At 43.0% G+C, this 19,711-nt stretch overlaps 1 protein-coding gene across 2 annotated transcripts; it reads left to right on the top strand.

Annotated features, from left to right (window-relative positions):
- Positions 1-1,437: 1,437 nt before the first annotated feature.
- Positions 1,438-18,227, top strand: LOC136577561 (fibroblast growth factor receptor substrate 2-like). 2 transcript variants are annotated; one of them, XM_066577484.1, is made up of 6 exons: positions 1,438-1,793; positions 8,477-8,541; positions 11,649-11,835; positions 16,150-16,263; positions 17,124-17,206; positions 17,314-18,227. In XM_066577484.1, the coding sequence occupies exons 2-6, from the start codon at positions 8,482-8,484 to the stop codon at positions 18,130-18,132; spliced, it is 1,263 nt and encodes a 420-aa protein (XP_066433581.1). In that variant the 5' UTR covers positions 1,438-1,793; positions 8,477-8,481; the 3' UTR covers positions 18,133-18,227. The 2 variants fall into 2 exon arrangements, with proteins under 2 accessions (XP_066433581.1, XP_066433579.1); XM_066577482.1 differs by having other exon boundaries at positions 17,070-17,206.
- Positions 18,228-19,711: the final 1,484 nt, after the last annotated feature.

Below are 19,711 nucleotides of genomic sequence, written 5' to 3'. Positions count from 1 at the left end.
ATGCCAAAATAATAGAGTCCATCCTTACAGTTGGGGTGCAGAGTATATTCTAGACCCTCTTCATCCAGATCCAAGTTCAGAGTTTTACGGTAGATGCCTTGGCTCTGGTAGATGATATAGAAGTGACCATGAGCAGACAGGTAGTGGTCTCCTCCTCGGCAATTGGGATGCAAGATATAAATGTTGGGGTCTTCACCTGTTCTCATGTTGTTCACACGATGGTAACAGTTTCCTTTAATGATGTAGAACTTGCCATTTTTATCCGCCAGGTAATGATCTCCTTCTCGACAAGAAGGATGTAAGCTGAGGATTTCCAAATCTTCTCCTCTGTTGAAGTTGGTTGAACTCATGTAGCAGCCAAGATCTGACCGGACAATATAGTAGTATTTCCCGACTCCGCAGAAGTCTACCCCATTGGCCAAGTGCTTGGGAACAATTTTTCCATCCATGGTTGTGAATCTGGCAGAGGAAAAGTAAAGATGGTCAAAAAAAAAAGTGTGAAGTGCTACAAATCCTCCTAGTAATGGCTCCTGATTCTACAGCAGGTGTTAGGCAATTCCAGATGAGGATTGAGATATTTGGTTTGTATGTAGTCCATACAGGGCACTAGTTCTAGGGGTATGGAGGTAGCAGCTGGGGGTAAGAGGTCTCTGTAATATGTATTCAGAATAGATTATGTTTACCAGCTGTTACATTGGGGTCGTTACCCCTCCAAACATGGTGGAACAGTGAGCCACTTTGTGAAGACCAGTCCCAAACATACTGAAGTGTATTGGGGGTCTGTATACAAGTTCTATCCAGTTGTGTTGGGGCATATTTACTACTTCTGCCTAGTATTTGATCACCAGCCTGGACCAGGCAGTCTAGAAGTGTGTTCAAACAAATGCCAGCTTACGCAGGAAGCTGCCACCACCAGATATGCACATGGAAATTGCACCAACTGTAGCAGACAATGTTCATCCATTCAACAGTCTGCTAGCGCCCACGTAAGGAGTTTGCATCCTGCTTTTAATGGGTTTATTAAAGGTTGGAGTTTTTATGCATCCTACAGTTTATTTTTGTTGCTTATTGATACCCTGCATGCATGGATCAATGAAAGTCCATTGCCTCCATTTATCACAACACATATACACAATGAAGACACGGTCCTAGACTAAGGAGAGAGGGAATGGGAGAGGGAGAAACGATACAGCGAAGCACAAATCACAACCCGATCTGTTCAACACATGTTAGAGTGATACAATGCCCATACAGCTGCCACCAGTTTGTCAATGGTAAACTGGAACCTGATTTATGAACAATCTGGAGTATATGGTTCATTTTAAAATGTACAAGGCTGACTTTTAAATTGCAGATTTAATCTAAAAAAGGTCTAGTAGTGCAAAAAAAAAAAAAAAAAAAAATAAATAAAGTTGTTACATGGGAGAAAAAGGAAATACACACTCAGATTTAAAACAAACAGGGACAAAATAAAAGAAAGATACCAGACTTGGATATCGGTCCCATGTTCCACTACGTGTAGAGTCACTGAAGCGACTAGGACAGCCTTACGCTGAAGCCTCTGAGACCCTTAGTTTTATCCATTTCCTAAAACACACCTCCCCCCTCTGAGGTCATTTGGAGAGGTGGGTGGGATTCTCACTGGCTCTTGAAAAAAATAAATAATCACAATTCCCTATTTTCAGGCATATCTCAGCAGGAGGGCCTTCGATCGTGAGGATATGGCTGCCATATTTCTCGTTATGTTTTTACCTACGCATGGATATCCAGCATAATGCAGAAATCATAACCAGGTATGGGATTACGTAGTTTGAAAGGTTTCCTGAGCATATGTGTTTTGTTCAGAGGACCCACATGATTCTGAAAATATCATCCTTATCCAGCTGGGACCTTCACATGACCAAATATTCTTATTTAGGCCTCATTCACATGAGGAACACTGCATCGCCATGAGAAGTTACAGTGATATTGCATCACTGGTCCGTACGATATTGCTGTGGTTTCTCAACGTGACTTTGTAGCACCATCTCGGAAAATTTGGGGGGGGGGGGGGGGGGGGGAGGGGAGATGAGCAGGTGCTTGAACTATAAGCCCTACCCCAAAAATAAATCATAGCTAGGGGGAAAAAGAAAAAAAAAAGTATACATCACCTAGAAGCGCTGTCCGGAGCTCCTCGGCAGCTTGTCCGTGGTCGTCGTCGCCGTCTCTTCTGGCCAGTGATTAAAAAATCCCCACATCCTGGAAGCGCTGGCTGTCGCTTCCAGGACGTGGGGATTTTTTTAATCCCCACATCCTGGAAGCGCTGGCTGTGATGGGCTGTTGCTTCCAGGACGTGGGGATTTTTTTAATCCTCGGACAGAAGATGAAGAGAAACAGTGCCAGACCAGGGAGAAGACATGGCTGGGCTGAGGTCAATGGCTTCATTCACACATGTGCTCTGTAATTAGGGCTCCACTCCCATGTGTGCCATCTACTTGTAACCTGGCGGAGGAGGATACAGAACATATCTGCCACTACTGGGGGAGTAAAGCTCCAAGTGTAGATAGACAGGCCAGAAACCCCACCATCCACTACTTACCTACTGCACTGAATGACTTCTCACAACTGTATGCCTCAGGGCTCACACTCAGCTCTTATATATCCAGCTGATGGCCAACCGGCCAATCAAGTTGGGGGCGGGACTATCACTAGCCAATCAGGGACTCTTTGGTAAATTCTATGAAAGAACTTTATCAGCAGAGGAAGTTTTAGGTGTTCGTCCCTTTATGAATGAGAGACCATCTTCACTGTCATATGATCATCCGTGAATTGTACACTTTATTTGTTTAAAACACGGATGAGAATGCAGAGTGTCACACAGCCACAGGCCATAATGAGCTAAACTGCATATGTTAGACTGCATTCAGCCTGGTTCACGTTTTTGTGTCCTTTTTTGTGTGATTGCGTCTGCTACACTTCTCTGTCCCATAGAAAAAGGGAAGTATAAAAGGGGACTCTCTAATGCAGGCACACATGTCAAACCGAAGGCTCACGGGCCGAATCCGGCCCACCTCCCCATTTTATGTCGCCCATTGGCCATACATTTAACCTTAAATGGTTATTTAGGCAGCGCCCGCCGGGATACCGTGCGGTAGAGCGGAAGCGCTGCTCCAACCGCTGTGTAGCAACCGGCGCTCGTAATTGCAGGTGCAGCTCTCACTGAAATTAATGGGACCCAGTATGCAATTACAAGCGCAGCACCCACTGATTTCAATGAGTGCTGCTCCTGCAATTACGAGCACCCACAGCTACACAGGGATTGGAGTAATGCTTCTGCTCTGTCCCCCGTGTACCCTAGCTGGAGCTGCATGGATAAACCCTTTATAGGAATTCTACTCACCCCGCTTACAGCTTTGGTCTGGCAACACAGTGCAAAGTCTGTAACCGCTGACCTGTTCGCCGAGGTGAAATATCAGTAGTCACAGACTGAGCAGCAGCCGCCATACCATAGCTGCAGGCTGGCTGAGATGCAAAACACATGGGGATGCTGCCTGGCCAGAGGCCAATAGGTTGGCAGCTATCTGGACAGACAGCATCCCTGGGACCACTATGGGGGTCACTATTACTACTGGGGAAAATACAGGCGATACTACTGAGGCCACTATGGTGGCCACTGTTACTACTGAGGCAAATATAGGGGACACTATCACTTTTGGGGCCACTTTTGGTGTCATTTCCTACTAGGGCCACTATGGGGGTCACTATTACTACTGGGGCTACTATGGGGATCACTGTCACTACTGGGGCCACTATGGGGATCACTATTACTACTGGTGCTACTATGGGGATCACTGACACTACTGGGCAACTATGACAGTCACATATTACTGTGGCTACTATGGGAGTCACTGTTTCTACTAGGACCACTATGGGGGTCACTGTCAATACTGAGGCCACTATGGTAGTCACTATTACAACTGTGGCCATTGTGGGGGGCCACTATTAATACTGCAACCACTATGGTGGACACTCTTACTACTGTGGCCACTACGGGGGGTCACTATTATTACAGTAGCTACTGTGTGGGTCACTATTACTGGTGCAGCATCTATGGGGTCACTATTACTACAGGGGCCATTATGGCAGGGTCACTATTACTACTGGGACCACTATGAGGGGTCACTATTACTACTGAGGCCACTATGGGGTCACTACTATAACTGCGACCAGTATGGGGGACATTATTACTACTAGAACCACTCTGGGGGCAATGCTACTACACTATGGGGGTCACTATTACTACTGCAGCCACTACAGCAGTCATTATTACTACTGTAGACACTATGCGGGTATCTATTACTACTGCAGCGACTATGAGGTCACTATTACTACTGGCACCACGATGGAGGGTCACTAATACTACTGAGGCCACTGTGGGATCACTAATATAATTGCAATAATCATGGGGGACACTATTACTGCTGGGACCACTATGGGGGAAATGTTATTACTGCAGCCAATATGGGGGTCACTATTACTACTGTAGCCACTATGCGGGTATCTATTACTACTGCAGCCACTATAAGGTCACTATTACTACTGGGATGACCATGGGGGGGGGTCACTATTACTACTTGGACCACTTTGGAGGGGTCATTATTACAACTGAGGCCATTATGGGGTCACTACTATAACCGCAACCACTATGGAGGACACTATTACTACTGGGACCACTATTGGGGCAATGTTACTAATTTGGTCACTATTCATGTCATGATTACTACTGAAAACCAATAGGTTCTACTGCATATCAGGGTGCATTCACACGAACGTATATCGGCTCGGTTTTCACGCCGAGCCGATAAACGTCGTCCTTGTGTGCAGGGGGGGCGGAGGATGGAAGAGCCAGGAGCAGGAACTGAGCTCCCGCCCCCTCTCTGCCTCCTCTCCGCCCCACTGCACTATTTGCAGTGAAAGGAGGTGGGGCGGGGCTAAGTTCCGAGAATTAGCCCCGCCCCCACCCCGCCTCTCCCCATTGCAAATAGTGCAGAGAGGGGGCGGGAGCTCAGTTCCTGCTCCTGGCTCTTCCATCCTCCCCCCCTGCACACGAGGACAACGTATATCGGCTCGGCGTGAAAACCGAGCCGATATACGTTCGTGGGAATGCAGCCTTAGGCACAGAAAAATTTGTGTGAATATGCTGCACAACCACACCTATGTGAATAAGCCCTTACTATACAATTACAATCTGACCTTTGAAGGCAACCATTTTTCCTAGCAGGAGTACCATTGGTGCGGATTTTGACTGGAAATCAGTTGTGTACTCGCAGTTGATTTAATACTATGCGGTGCTCCCCATACCTCCTCCAAAGCCTTCCTGCTGTCGACAAAACGAAATCACCAATTTCAATAGAATTTCAGTGGTTTCATTTTCACTATCGAGATTCTTGCCCATTAATTGTACGGGCGAGAAAAGATAGGACCTTTCCTATCGTTCCCAGACGTAATGAATACTATGTGCAGGAAAAATTGGGCAGAACATATCTTCACGTGATTTTTTCAAACTCCTGCGCTCTGAAAAGCCAGCAAACGGGAAGGGATTCCCCTTGTTCAGGCGCAACTACGCTCCGTGCCACCTAGGGTAGTTGCGCCCACGCTCATTTGAATCCACCCTCAGAATGTAAACGAAGACCAGTGGGGGACCACTGGAGTATTGCGCTGGAATAGTACAGGATTAAAATATTGACCTATCCTGGAGTTGGGTCATCAATATCGATCACTGAGGGTCCACTGCTGTTTGAAGAGATTGCTGCACTTGGGTGAGTTCAAGTGAATGGGATTGAGCTTCTATACCAGGCCAGTTATTGTGAAATGTACAGCACCTTGACTGGTATGCAGTGAAGAGGCCATATCTCTCACTGAAGCACATGGGTCTAGAGTGGTGGACTCCCACTGATCTAATATTGATGACCTACAGTATCCGGAGGTTAACACAAGTAGTGATAATCCATTTTATTGTACTGTAATCTGTTATGATTACAAAGTGATACAATGTGGTAATCATGGGAGACTCCTGATCAGATCTTTTGCAGTGATCACAAGGTTGCTTGTATCTTCTTTCCCACAGAGAAACAATGAAGTTGAGGTAATTACTGTGACTTATGGATGACAACATGCTGCAGTTAAATTTGGGCGCGACTCACATCAGACAGCACACAGACACCCATAGGTGTGCTGTCCAATATGTGCAGACCCCACGCATTGCATGTGCTGTCTCATCTGTGAAAACGGACAAGAATAGGACATGCAGCATTTTTGTTCACTTGGAAACATTGGCCATGTGAAGAGGCATAGGCATGGAATTCACAGACAGCACATGGCTCGAATATAGGTTCTTGTGAATGGGTCTGTGTTGTCAACTGCTTTCCATAAAACCGGTTCTGGGTTTACTTACTTGAACTGTCTTTCTAATACTGTGGCTATTGACTATTCACACGTTGCTATCATGTTAATTTTTTTTTTCTGCAGTTTTGGCAGAATCACTGGAAAACTACAGGATTTTACTTTCTTTTTTTTCTCAAAGAGGACCTGTCATGTCAATGTCAGTGGGGCTGGCTGTATAACCAGTTATGGTCCTGCTGACTCTGTCGCAGCCTGAATTTTCTTAATGCTCACCCCTGCATTGCTCTTACGGGCTCTTCCTAGATTTGGCTCCCAGTGCTGTGAATCTGTCAAGTAGGCAGTCCCTATTTCCTTAGTTCCATAGGGTGATGTCAGTAAGAGAAGGAAACCTGACATCACCCATTGACAGGGTAGCGGAGGAAACTGCCCACTTAAAAGGTGTACCAAGCGCTGGATCTAAGAAGAGCCGTAAGGGTTAATGCGGGTGAGTATGAAGGAAAGAAAAGCAGTGATAGACGCAGTGGCTCCAAAGCTATGCAGCTAGCCCTGCTAAGTAAGTGTTCATATTGTATTTTTCACTACGCTGAGGGATTCCGTCTGGGGGTTCTGTCACAGGTGCCGAAAACAGCATTAGATGAAACCCCTGAACAGAAACTATTGGAACCATTCATTGTCATTGATGGAATAGACACCACTTTAGTGTTTGTTTGACAGGGTTTCCATTTGTTTCTATTATATATGGAATATACAATGGCGTAGTTGACTGCGTTATTGTAAACTACAAGTATAATGGGAACAAATGTAATCCTTGTCAAATGACATTAAAATGGTGTCCGTTTTACTAATGACAGCGAATGGTTCTGTTCGAGGGTTCCGTCACAATGCTGCTTTTGGTACCTGTGACACAACTCCCAGACAGAATCCCACAGCGTAGTGAAAAACCCTGTGGGAACACTGCCTAATAGAGCAACATAGCAGGGGGCATTTTTTACGCCCGACCGTATATACGCGACCATCTGAGGCATTGGTTTCCAATGCATTCGTTCACACAGGTGATTATACAGCGCGTAAAACCGGCGACCTGCTGAAAATAGAACATACGCGACCGAAATACACGCCAACGCATATGTGATAGTTCTGAAAGCATGCACAGGTAAGAATACGCTAACTAGCTCTGGCCGTGATCGCCAGAAAACATCCTTTCCGGCGATTATACGCTGCGGATGTGCTAATGTACATATGCCTACGCTCGTGTGAATAAGCCCTAAAGGTGTGTAGAAGCTGCAAAAATCTCAAAAAGGTAAAATTGTTTATGCACGTGTGACTTGTGCAAATGTGTACAACTTTTGTTTGCAAGAAATCTGGCTAGGACTAATTTCACATAGGCCAGCGAGATATAAGGCTGTGAAACTTGGCCTGATATCGCGCTCTGGAACATGCGATTTTTCCTGCAGATGCGAGGTGTTTTTGTGTCAGGAACTGGCGATCCTCCAGTTCAATGGGAAACCTTGCCTCACACTTGCATGCACCTCGCACGCCGTGCAATTGTTTTACTGACCCCATTGAAAACAATGCGCGAGGCGTCCCAAGAAGGCGCCCAAAGATAGGACATGCTGCGATTTCCCACAGTGTTGGAAAATATCACTTATGTATCTGACCCCATTCAAAAGAATCGGGTTCATATTTTTGCAAGATTTGGGCATCTCACAACGAAAAAATCTTGCACAATTTTTTCGGCCAGGTGAAAGCGGCCTTAATGGAGTTGCTAAAGTCCTCTCATAGGCATGTGTTGATTAGCTGTTAACATGCTAGAAGGTTGGCCATTTAATTAGGGATTTCCTATATAAACATGTTCACATGGAGAAGTTGCTCATGTGAGCATCAGTGAATTCAATCTCTATACTTGAGGCGCTCCCCTTAAACCAAGGTGATTTGCTTTCTCCCCATTTTCTGTATATAGTATACATTCCTGGGTGATTCTCCTTGCCCTTGAAAAGTTTGTAACAAGCAGATTGTCCCTTCTTAATGATTCATTAAATGTGTAACACATTAAACTCCAGAAGCAATCGCTAGTATTTGTCTCTCTTCCTTGCAGGAGACATGGGTCTTTGTCATTGTAGCAGGGCTGAACACTATGAAGATGGAGTGAACCGCTTTCGGGTGAGTCTAACTATATGACTACATGTTTAGAACATATTCACAAAGTGCAGTTTTGGTGTTAGAAGGGGGGAAAAAAAACAAATATCTTCTAAGCTGCCCATTGACTGGGGGGCTCATAGTCTGAGGCAGAATTCTCATTTCATATCTGGCCCTTTTTATATAGAATGATCAGCATTCAGTTTATCGTTTGATTGTGTGGAACTGAATGATGGTCATTCAGTATAAACAGCGCTAGCGATCGAATAATAACTTGTTCACTTATTAATTTTATGTAGGCACAAAAACTGTGTAGGCAGGTAGTAGTTCATCTATGGAGGTGGGTGGTTGGAAGAGATGCCTGGCATGCTCTGCCTTCTTTCAGTGAGCGCTTGCCGCTTCTGCAAAAAAGACCAGACGTGATCATCTTGGGGACAACTGTTGGACACTTTAGCACACTACAGGCCTCCTAACTTTACAGTGTAGGTTTTTTTATAAAAATATCTTTTTGGGGGGAGTGAGGTTAAGGTGAACTACAAAGTGCAAAAACTGCATTGTATGAACAAGGCTTTTGAGCCTGCGTAAAGATAGAATTGACTTGCCAACACTTTTCAATATTGTAAAGTTCGGAACACAGAATAAGCCTATTATGTAAGGTTTGAAAATACACTTTAGCACAAGTAGGATGACTTTTTTTTTCTTTACGTATACTGTATATGTGCTTCATCCCATGGTGCATACTATGGAGGAGATGTACAAGGGGCTTTATGCCAGAATTCTTGTGTGGGAAAAGTCACAAATTGTGGCACAGGTCCCACGTGGGCAAAAACTTTTTGCGCTGCCCTTGCCACTTTAGTGACCAACTAGGCCAACAGAATAATGTATAATTTATAATGTAAACTAACCATAAATATATGCCAGCTATCATAGTTTCTGTGTTGGTTCACGGAGTTGTCAACATGCGCCTAATATATGAAAAAGCATGCACCTCTTCATATTGGTCGCATTGTGCGACGGGAATTTTATATTAAAACTGTCATTTGAAATGCCGTTCTTAGTACATTTTATTTTTGTGTTTTCCAATAGCTATAAAAGTACAGTTACTTAGAAATATGTGACTAGCGCCTCTGAATAAAATTGACTCCATATTTAAAGCCACCCTCTGCATGGAGTGATGATGGGGACAATACACAAGAATGAATAGAATTTATCATGTTGGAGCTTACTATAGCAGACACTGGAGCAAACGGTAAAATGACCTAAATGATCAGGATATTGGGAACAGTTTAAGAGTTCTCTGGGGCTTCTCTTTAGGGATTCTTCAGACAACCAAATGCACAAGTGCACCTCTCAGACCTCCCTTGGTGCGCAAATACGTAGGAAAATATGGCATATCCAACTTTTTTTGTGCAGGGAATGCACGCAAAAAATATTCAAGACAACGAACCCATTGAAATCAGTGGGTTCTATTCTGTATTTTAACCCTTTCCAATCCACTGTCTGATGTCTTCCTACATTCTGATTGAAGCTTGTACAGCTCCAATGTCAGAAGACGTCCGACAGGGTATTCTTAATGTCTACTGCCAGCCACTCAACTGTCAGAGCCTCTCTGGTGCACACATTGGCTTTAGCCAGCAGGTGGCACCGTTGTATAACAGCAAAAAGGGAAAGCCTTTTAGGAAACCCTGAATCCACAATTGGATTGGAAAGGGTTAAGCGCAAAAACATGCACAAATATAGTCGTCTAAGAGTAGGCCCTCCATGTTGGTTAGGGGTGCCCTCCATCACTCCAACAATATCCAGTTACATAGCAATTTCAGACCTTTGATAACCAAAAATGTCACCCAAAGATGCATTATATTGTATTGTGGGGAAGATGGGTCAAAACTGGCACATGGGTAAACTGCAACTTTGGCTCCAATCAAGAAGACTTGAGCTTTCTGGTTGCTATGGAGAAAACTACTTTTCTTTCTCACCAGTTTTATTAATTTCCACCAAATGTGACCTTTCTGCATGAGCCATAAATTGGAGTTGAGGTGAACAAAAAATACTAGAACACATTCAGATTTCTTCATTCAATTGAATATCTGCAGAACGTCCTTGGGAGTTTCAAAAATGTAAATGGAACAACATATATGCTCACATCGCATTGTAGGAACATACGGCAACTTTACATGTTTAGTGAAAGATGAGAATGTTGGACAAGATCAATGCAAAATATAGGAAGATTATTTAAAGGTAGAACAGGTTTTGGGGGCCTTGGGCTGTATTCACACCGTGCAGTTAAAACTGCACCAAAATCTGCATCGTGAAAATTGCTTGTGCCTCTACTGTGATTTTCAATGTAGTTTGGGGTGAAAATCCCAACACATTAAACTGCCTCAAAAATGTGTGTAATTTTTCACAGTGCAGTTCTAACAGGACTATGTGAATACACCCTTAGTAGTTTAGATTCAGATCAAGACCTGTAGAGCTTCTTGTGGCTTTTTAGTTATTCTATCTTAATGTGGGAATATGGTAGGCAGTAGCACCATAATAGAGCCCTAATAACAGTGCCATATACTATGTATGGTAGTCAGGGACGTAGCTAAAGGCTCATGAGCCGGGATGCAAAGGTTTATCTTGGAGCCTCCAACTTCTCTTAACCCTTCGGTCAGGGGTGTAGCTAAAAGCTCATGGGCCCGGGTGCAAAAGTTTATCTTCGGGCCCCCAGCTTCTCTTAGCCCCTTAATGCAAAGGCATAACTTGAAGCTCCTGGACCCCAATGCAAAACCTGTAACAGGACCCCCAACTATAATGCTTTATTCATAGAACTGGGCTTCCTTTATGGAGAAGAGAGGCCTTATGGGCCCCCTAAGGCTCCTGGGCCCGGGTACAACCGCATCCCCTATAGTTGCGCCAATGACCTTGGTGGTAGTACAATCTTACACTTATAGAAGTATTATAAAGACTGCTAAAATACTGCAATAAAGATACTATAGTACCTATATAATGTTATACAGTGAACACACAAATATATTTTCTAATCAATAGCGTAGCTGATGCCATGGTGGAAGAGGAGGTTGGGTGATGTAAACCATGCTATAATGTAGCCATGTTGATATGCCTTTTCTCTTCTACTTATTTTTAAGGTTATTAATGTGAATGACAATGGCAAGAATGTCTGTCCAGGAATCATGGAGCTTACAGAGACTTCACTCATTTTTCATATTAAGAGAGGAGGGTTTATTAAATGGCCATACATCAGCCTGATGAAATACGGCTATGACTCCGATCTGTTTTCCTTTGTCTGTGGCAAGAGATGTCAGACTGGAGAAGGTAATATTTGTTCATAACTCTCTTAAGCCCATGTTCACACAGGATTTTTTTCCCTGCTTTATAAACAGTTTAAGAAAATGTCTAATGTATAAGCATTTATGGCTTTTTGCTTACATTTTAATGACTTTTTTTCCCCCATTTATTATGCTTTTCTGCACCCTAAAAGCATATTAAAAAGTCTATAAGAAAAATGCCAAGAGAAACCTTGTCATGTATATGTTTCATTTTGGGAGAAAAAAATGACCAAAATGTAGCAGAGTACTAAAAATGAACCTAAATGCTTTTGTCTGCCTTCAAAACTATCTTAATCACTTTGCATGTAGAAACTGTTGTTGAGCTCTATGAAGCCCACACTGAGCATCTTGTGATCCCGTTACTTTACGTCACCTAGTTAATGAAGCTTTTACTTCTCATGTATTTAACAATAATTACACCAGGATTACTAGCGTTTAAGGACATCAAAAGCCAAAGGTCAATATTTTATCTGAATTCCTAACTTCAATTCAAAGGCAAATGCTATTTTGTTTTTGCTTTCTTGGAATGTAGGTTGTAACAATCACACTTTTTTATAATAAAGCAGCTTAGGACCCTTTTTACACGGACCAATTAATAGTTCAGATTCTCGCTGGATTGCGGGAGTCAGGCCGATTGTCGTTCAGTTTATGCAAGCATATACACTGAACGATCATTCTGTGTAAACAGGCAGTCATTCACCTATGAACTGCCTGTTTACTGTGAGTGGAAGCACACTCCACCTACACTCAGAGCGATCATCGCTCCTGTTTAAAAACAGAAGTGCCCGACAATCGTTCTGTGTAAAAGGGCCCTATGGGAGCGTTCCTGCAGTGTTATTGACTATGCTGTGTCATTCCATCTTGTGGTTCCATCAGTTACACATACTGAAGATGGTATTGAGATGGAACCCCTGAACAGAACCATTCAGTTGCAGTAGTAAATGGTGCCCATTTAACAAGGATTTCATTCCAAACAGAGGAGGAACAGAAGCACTACAGACTGCTGTATTCTAAGTGTATCGTTCTAAGCGCCTTGTGTCTTAAGTAACTTGTATTTCTTTAAAGGGCTTGTCCCGCAAAAGCAAGTGAAGTTAAGCACTTCTGTATGGCCATATAAATGCACTTTGTAATATACATCGTGAATTAAATATTGGCCATACAGAAGTTAAATACTTACCCCCCCCCCCCCCCCCCCCGGTGTTGGCGTCCCCGTCTCCATGGCGCCGATCAAAGCCTTCTTCTGCCTCGATTAGACGCGCTTGCGCAGTCTGCCTCTTCTGTTCCGCTGAAGGGGCCGCTCCGGCGTGCTCGCGCCGCACAGGTCTTCTGCACATGCGCGAGCACGCCGGAGCGGCCCCTTCAGCGGGACAGAAGAGGCAGACTGCGCAAGCGCGTCTAATCGAGGCAGAAGAAGGCTTCGGTTGGCGCCATGGAGACGGGGATGCCAACACCGGGGGGGGGGGACGACACACCCCCTGTAGGTAAGTATATAACTTCTGTATGGCCAATATTTAATGCACGATGTATATTACAAAGTGCATTTATATGGCCATACAGAAGTGTTTAACTTCACTTGCTTTTGCGGGACAACCCCTTTAATGCTTATCGATCTAAATTTTTGCATATATTAGATTAAATAAAAGTATCTGTACAGTCCCCATTTTAGAATGCGCTCTATGATTGAGTGTCTAGTGTACATCTTGGGCCATGTATGCAGTCCTTGAACAGCCGTACAATGGTGCATAGTGCATACTGCTGTAAGAAATGTGAGTGTGCTGCACATTTTGAAGCTCAGATCCTGGATCTAAGGGCTCTTTCACACAAGTACAAGTAGGTTAGGTGCGTAAGGAAATTGTATCTAAAAAGAACCAATGGTTTCGTATGGGTTTTTTTCACGAGGGGTTTTTATTTATTTTTTTTGACGCTCCAAGAAAATCACGCAGAGATTTCTCACCTCCTCCTCTTTTTCTCGCCTCAAAAGATAGGACCTGTCCTATCCTTTGACAGGCAGCTATGGAAGTCGGCAGGGGGAGGAAGGGGGAACTAATCTTGCTAATTGCAGCCATGACATTATTGCGGCTGCTATGCGTTCACACGATTTAACGCTCAGATAGCCGTGCTGTTTGAAAGAGCCCTAAATGAGCAGCTTGCAATAATCAGTTCCCATCATGGAAAGGAGTTTGCTGCTCACTGAGCAGGCATTTGCTAGAGCAGATGTGAGGGCGAAAGGTAGTATGGGAGAGCAGGATGATCAGGCAGCTAGCTGGGTGACAGGAGTAGATGGAAGAGATCCAGGGAGGTTAGTCCTGAACTGGCACACCAACAAGTTTGCAAAGTTGGCATTACAGGATTAGCACTGCTGCAGCATGATATGGTCTCTGTCCGCCAGGGGAATATCTGCTTCAGTAAGAAAGGGAATAGGAGCACAGGGAAGGCTAAACAGATATGGTAGTGAGAGACTCAATTATAGGGGGGACAAACGGGGCAATCTGCCACAAAGACAGGGATTGTCGAATGGTGTGTTGTCTTGCTGGCGTGATATATGGAAGGGAGATGAACATGGGGATTATATTTTTGGGTAGAAATACATGGAGAGGGGAAAACAATAAAATCCTCATAAGGGTTTTCTATAGATCACCAAATATAACAAACTACTGAAAATCTATTACTGGGGCAAATGGATGAAGCAGCAAATCACAATGAGGTAATTATGGGGAACTTTAATTATCCACATATAAACTGGGAAGCTGAAACACTAAATGGGAAACCACTGGGTAACACTGACATGGAAATGGACTTGGGGATTTTAGTTAACTGTAAACTTAACTGGAGCAACCAGTGTCAGGTAGCTGCTGCCCAGACAAATAGGATCATGTGGTGCATCAAAAGAGGTCTAAGGGCTCATGATGAGAACATTGTTCTTCCTCTTTACAAGTCACTGGTCAGACCACACATGGAATATTGTGGACAGTTTGGGGAATCAGTACTCAAGAAGGACATATCAGAGGTTGAGAGGGTTCAAAGTTGGGCCATTAAAGTAATAAATGGAATGGGCAGACTACAATACCCAGAGAGGGTATCAAAATTGGGATTATTTAGTTTAGTAAAGCTGGCTGAGGAGCAACTTAATAACTATGTATAACTATATCCGGGGACAATACAGAGATCTCTCCCATCATCTATTTATACTCAGGACTGTGACTATAACAAGGGCATGTCCTCTAAATCTAGAGGAAAGAAGGTTCTACACCGACATAGAAGGGGGTTATTTACTGTAAGAGTAGTGAGACTGTGGCACTCTTTGCCTGAGGACTTTGTGAATGCGAATTCAGTAAGAGTACAAGAGGGGTCTGGATGCCTTTCTTGAGCAATACGATGTTATAATCACTAATAACTTCAGATGGGTTATTCCAGGGATTATTTTGATTGCCAGATTGGAATCTGGAAGGTTTTTTTTTCCCTTAAATGGGGAAAATTGGCAAATTGGCTTCTACTCCATTGGGCTTTTCTGCCTTCCTCTGAATCGACTGGGTTGGGGGTGGAGGGTAATAGGCTGAACAGGATGGACACTGTTTTTTTTTTTTGTTTTTTTTTGTCCTTACTTTGTTACATGTGTTCCAGTTGAGGTATAGAGTAGTTTTAGTCGACTGCGCTATTTTATACCACATAGTATAACGAAAATGAACAGAATCCTTGTCAAACGTTTCTCTAATATGATAGTAAATGGTGCCATCTCAATACCATTTTCAACATTTGTGATAGATCTAAGTGATGGAATCCCAGTGTAGTCAAACATTGTATAACTGATCAGTATTTGTAAGCCAATACAGTACAAGGAGTAGATCCTTAAAGCAATTTTCCAAGTCTGCTTTTTTTTTTTTTTTTTTTTACCACTGCAAGCAGTGTTAAGTAATAAATGAACACTCCAGCTCCGGTGTGATGTCTACCCACTGATTGTTTATATCTTGCAGTTGGTGATATTCAATATATACATACACTGATCACTACAGCCAATCGCTGGCCTCATTTCGCACAGGGATTGGTTGCAGCAGTCAAACTGTATACAGAACTTCACAAACTATATAAACAAAGCTGTTGAAGGTAACAGGAGATGCAGGGGGTCCGGAGCTGGTGAGTATGGCTGGGGCTACATGCTGACTTTGTGACATGGTTCATGCGACAAAAGATTGCTGTGCAGCCCTGTGACCTTGAACTCTAATTGCAATCAATGAGTTGTAGTGCAACTGGTAACTAGAGGTTGGACGGATCAATCTAATTGACAATTCCTTTCTTCATTTAGGAATATTTGGGTTCAAATGCAACCGTGCGGAAGAGCTGTTTAGTTTATTACAAATTTGCATGCAGAATAACCGAATAAGTGTCATTTCTGATACAGACGGTAGCACTCCAATAGGTAAGTAGCTGGGTAGTAACAGAAACCAAAGGATAGAGGGTGAATGTTATAGTTCAGTGCTAAATAGTTAAATTATAGCTGCTGTCCCCAGTCATTAATCCAGACTTAGAACAAAAGGGATATACTATTCTTTCCAGTAACAGCACTCGATCTGTCCAAAGGCTGTCTGGTATTGGAGTTCAACCCAACTCCCGTGTCACCAAACACAGCACAGATATGATGCGAAAAAACTGATCTTTTTCTAATCCTGTACAACTACTGTACTACTTTGAAATATATACATAGTCCAAGGGCGTAACTATAGAGGGTGCAGGGGATGCGGTTGCACCTGGGCCCAGGAGCCTTAGGGGGCCCAAAAGACCTCTTATCCCTATAGAGAGCCCAGTACTATAAATCAAATCATTATAGTTGGGGGCCCCGTTACAGATTTTGCATTTTGGCCCCGAATCTTCAAGTTACGCCTCTGACAGTCTATTCCTTTTACTTTGACCCTGTCAGCTCCATTAAATCCTTATTGTAAGCTATTTTTAAAGGGGGTGCCTTGTCCTCCACAGCTCTCTGCTTCCTACTGCAGCAGCGATGACATCCCTTCACAGGGTAATGTGACCATTGCAGTCAATTACTGGCTTATTTTGGCTGGTGATTTATCTGAAACGGTCCCATTACCCTGTGTCAGGATGTCATCGCTGCTGCATCACCATTTTGCCACCATTTTGCCACCATTCTGAGCACATTTCAAGACTTTTTTTTTCCCTCCCCGGGTAACCCCTTTAAGCTATTGAATTCTGTATATTGGTCTCCAACAGGTGCAGAGCAGCGTTTACAATGCCGGTATAAGGACTGTCCTTCTTTCTCAACAGCCCCATCTGTCCAATCTTCTCATAGACCTGAGCCTATTGGAGGTGAATTGATCTCAGATCCAGCCTCTACAAGATCTCTAGAAGTGAGACTCTTGCTGTTCTTTCCTCACCACACTTGATGAAATTCTCGCTGGCTTCCTGTTAAACCTAATTTTTTAATATTTGGTCTGTTTTCTGTCCTCTTTCCTAGTGTTCCACTTCTCCAGGTAGTAAAGAACTGAAGAGACAACACAGATTCCATTTACCTCTGGAACATAAGGTTTCTGATGGCACTGTGAGCCAAAAGTCCATGCACAGTTATCTTGATCTAGAGGAGCGTCGAGGAATTAGACTTGACCAAGCCTGTATGCTTAAGAACATGATAGAAAGTGAAGAAATGGAAACTTTGGGTAGTATACACTCTGGAGACATCAATGGTGTCATATGGGACACTGGTTACGACAGTGATGACCGTCAAGAAGGCTCCTATGTGAGAAGAATGGGATATGAAAATGTATCGGGTGCTCCATTATGTGTTGGGTCACGAAGAATGTTGGTTTCAGCTGGTAGCTCAGACTCTCAAAGCACTAGTATTCCAACACGTATTATAACAGACTATGCTACTAGTGGGCTATCTTCTCCATCTGACTTTGAGGAACCGCAAAGTAAATCCACCATGAAAGGCAGCTGTCCATTACATGCATCCAAACAACTGTATTCCACAAGGGGCTCCATCAAACGACAAGAGAGTGTACCACTCTATTTTAATTTTGACCTCAGGCAGACCTCTCAAGAGTCCAAAACTCTTAATTACATCCAAGTAGAGATGGAAAGTGGCTGTGATTCTGACAACCCTCAAACACCTCAAAGTCCTGATGGTTCAGCACAATGGAGCACATCTCAACAGTCTGAGTTTTATACCGAGTTAGACTTGAAAAAAACTACAGCTCTGTCACTTATACAGAGAAACCTGCCCAAAGAAGATGGCACTAGGAAAACTAGACACAACAGCAAACATTTCCCAGCTTGACCTCGTGCACTTTTTGACAATCTATTTTTTAAAGTGAAATTTCCTTTTTTTGTTGAGTATATCATTGTGTGTAAAGGTAGACTAGCATCTCTCAATGAATCTTTATGACTTTTTTTTTTTTTGGTTTCATGGTATGTTTTTATATATATTTTTTTTTAAATGGGCTGTAAGTCTGGTTGACTACACGTCAGCATTTGGTTCTATATGAAACTGACTGATTTATGCCTCATTTAGGGTACATGCACATGGACCTCTTTTTCATATGATATGGATATGGTGCTCGTTCATTTGAATGGGTGTGTTCTCGGACAAAAATAGTGCATGTTACTGTGTGATGTTCCACATATGTTGTTTGTTTAGAGTTGTGCCCAAGAATCTCGGGCACAACTTTTTAAATGTCTGTGTGCATGTACATTTGTGTGCATATACATGCACATTTTAGTCTGTTAAGCCTAAAAAAGGTGACCCAAAACATGGAATAGCTACAGATCTTTCCATTATACGGACTCACTTCCACTCCTGGTTTTAGTTTACAAATGCTGATGCAAAATACTACCATGTGAAAATGATGTTTGCATGACCATGATACAATCTATAGGGGGAAGTTTGTAACCATGGTCAGAATTCCCACTTGGTCGTGTTTTTCAATGACAGCAGTAAGGTCACTTAACACCTGGTTTTGTTTCAGTAATCTCAAATGTAGTTGTGTAACCCTAGACTTGTATCACGCTAAAATTGACACAACTGCCCTTAAATTGATACATCATGCATGCATTGGGGTTTCTTGGGCTAATATGATTTTTCTGCAGGGAATAATGGGTGTATTCGCTTGTACCAAAAGTGGTGCTGTAGAAAGGCTTACACCTCAAAAGCTAAAATTTAGTGACTCTACCACTTATAAACTGGTGCAAATGCATTGATATATCAGGGCCGGTTCTAGGAACTATTTTTATATTCATTTTTTTTCTTCTCCCTTTTTTTCCCCCCTTTCCCCCAATGAAAATGTTTAAATTTATGACACCATGTCCTAGGGATTTTAAATGTATTGTGTGAATAGGATTTTTCAAGATTTTTCAAATCTAAGGCCGTTACTAGTTACTGATGTTTATAAATTCTTGCTTTTATTTTATACACAGAAAAAACACTTGAAAATGAAAAATCGCACAGTTGTGGCAGCCAATGACTCTAAGATTGATCCCATGTCCTTGTTTATACTGGCTCTTGCCCCCTTGTATGGCTCTTATTAGATTGAGCTCCTGATGCTAAATGACAGATGGGCGGTCCCCACCATTCACTGTCAATAGGTCATGTTAGACTTGATTAATAGTGATCAAGGGAGCCCACCCACTTGACAGGTTTACTGTTGGGAGTTAACGCTATGGGTACAAGGGAATTGGAGTGAGATGTTGTTGGAATCAGTGGGGCCATGAGGACATGACAGCTTCAGTTTAAGGTGGTTGGGCCATGTTTTCATTCTGCTATTCTAAATGACTGTTCCTTTACCTTGATAAGGGAGAGATGCTCTTTTGGTAAAATATACATTGAATGCTTTTTCTGTATTTTCTACTAGTGTCAAACT

Source organism: Eleutherodactylus coqui, chromosome 8 (genome assembly GCF_035609145.1).
Source record: "Eleutherodactylus coqui strain aEleCoq1 chromosome 8, aEleCoq1.hap1, whole genome shotgun sequence".
NCBI classification, from domain to species: Eukaryota; Metazoa; Chordata; class Amphibia; order Anura; family Eleutherodactylidae; genus Eleutherodactylus; species Eleutherodactylus coqui.
Note: the sequence above shows the minus strand (reverse complement) of the source record. Positions and strands in the feature narration are given on the sequence as shown.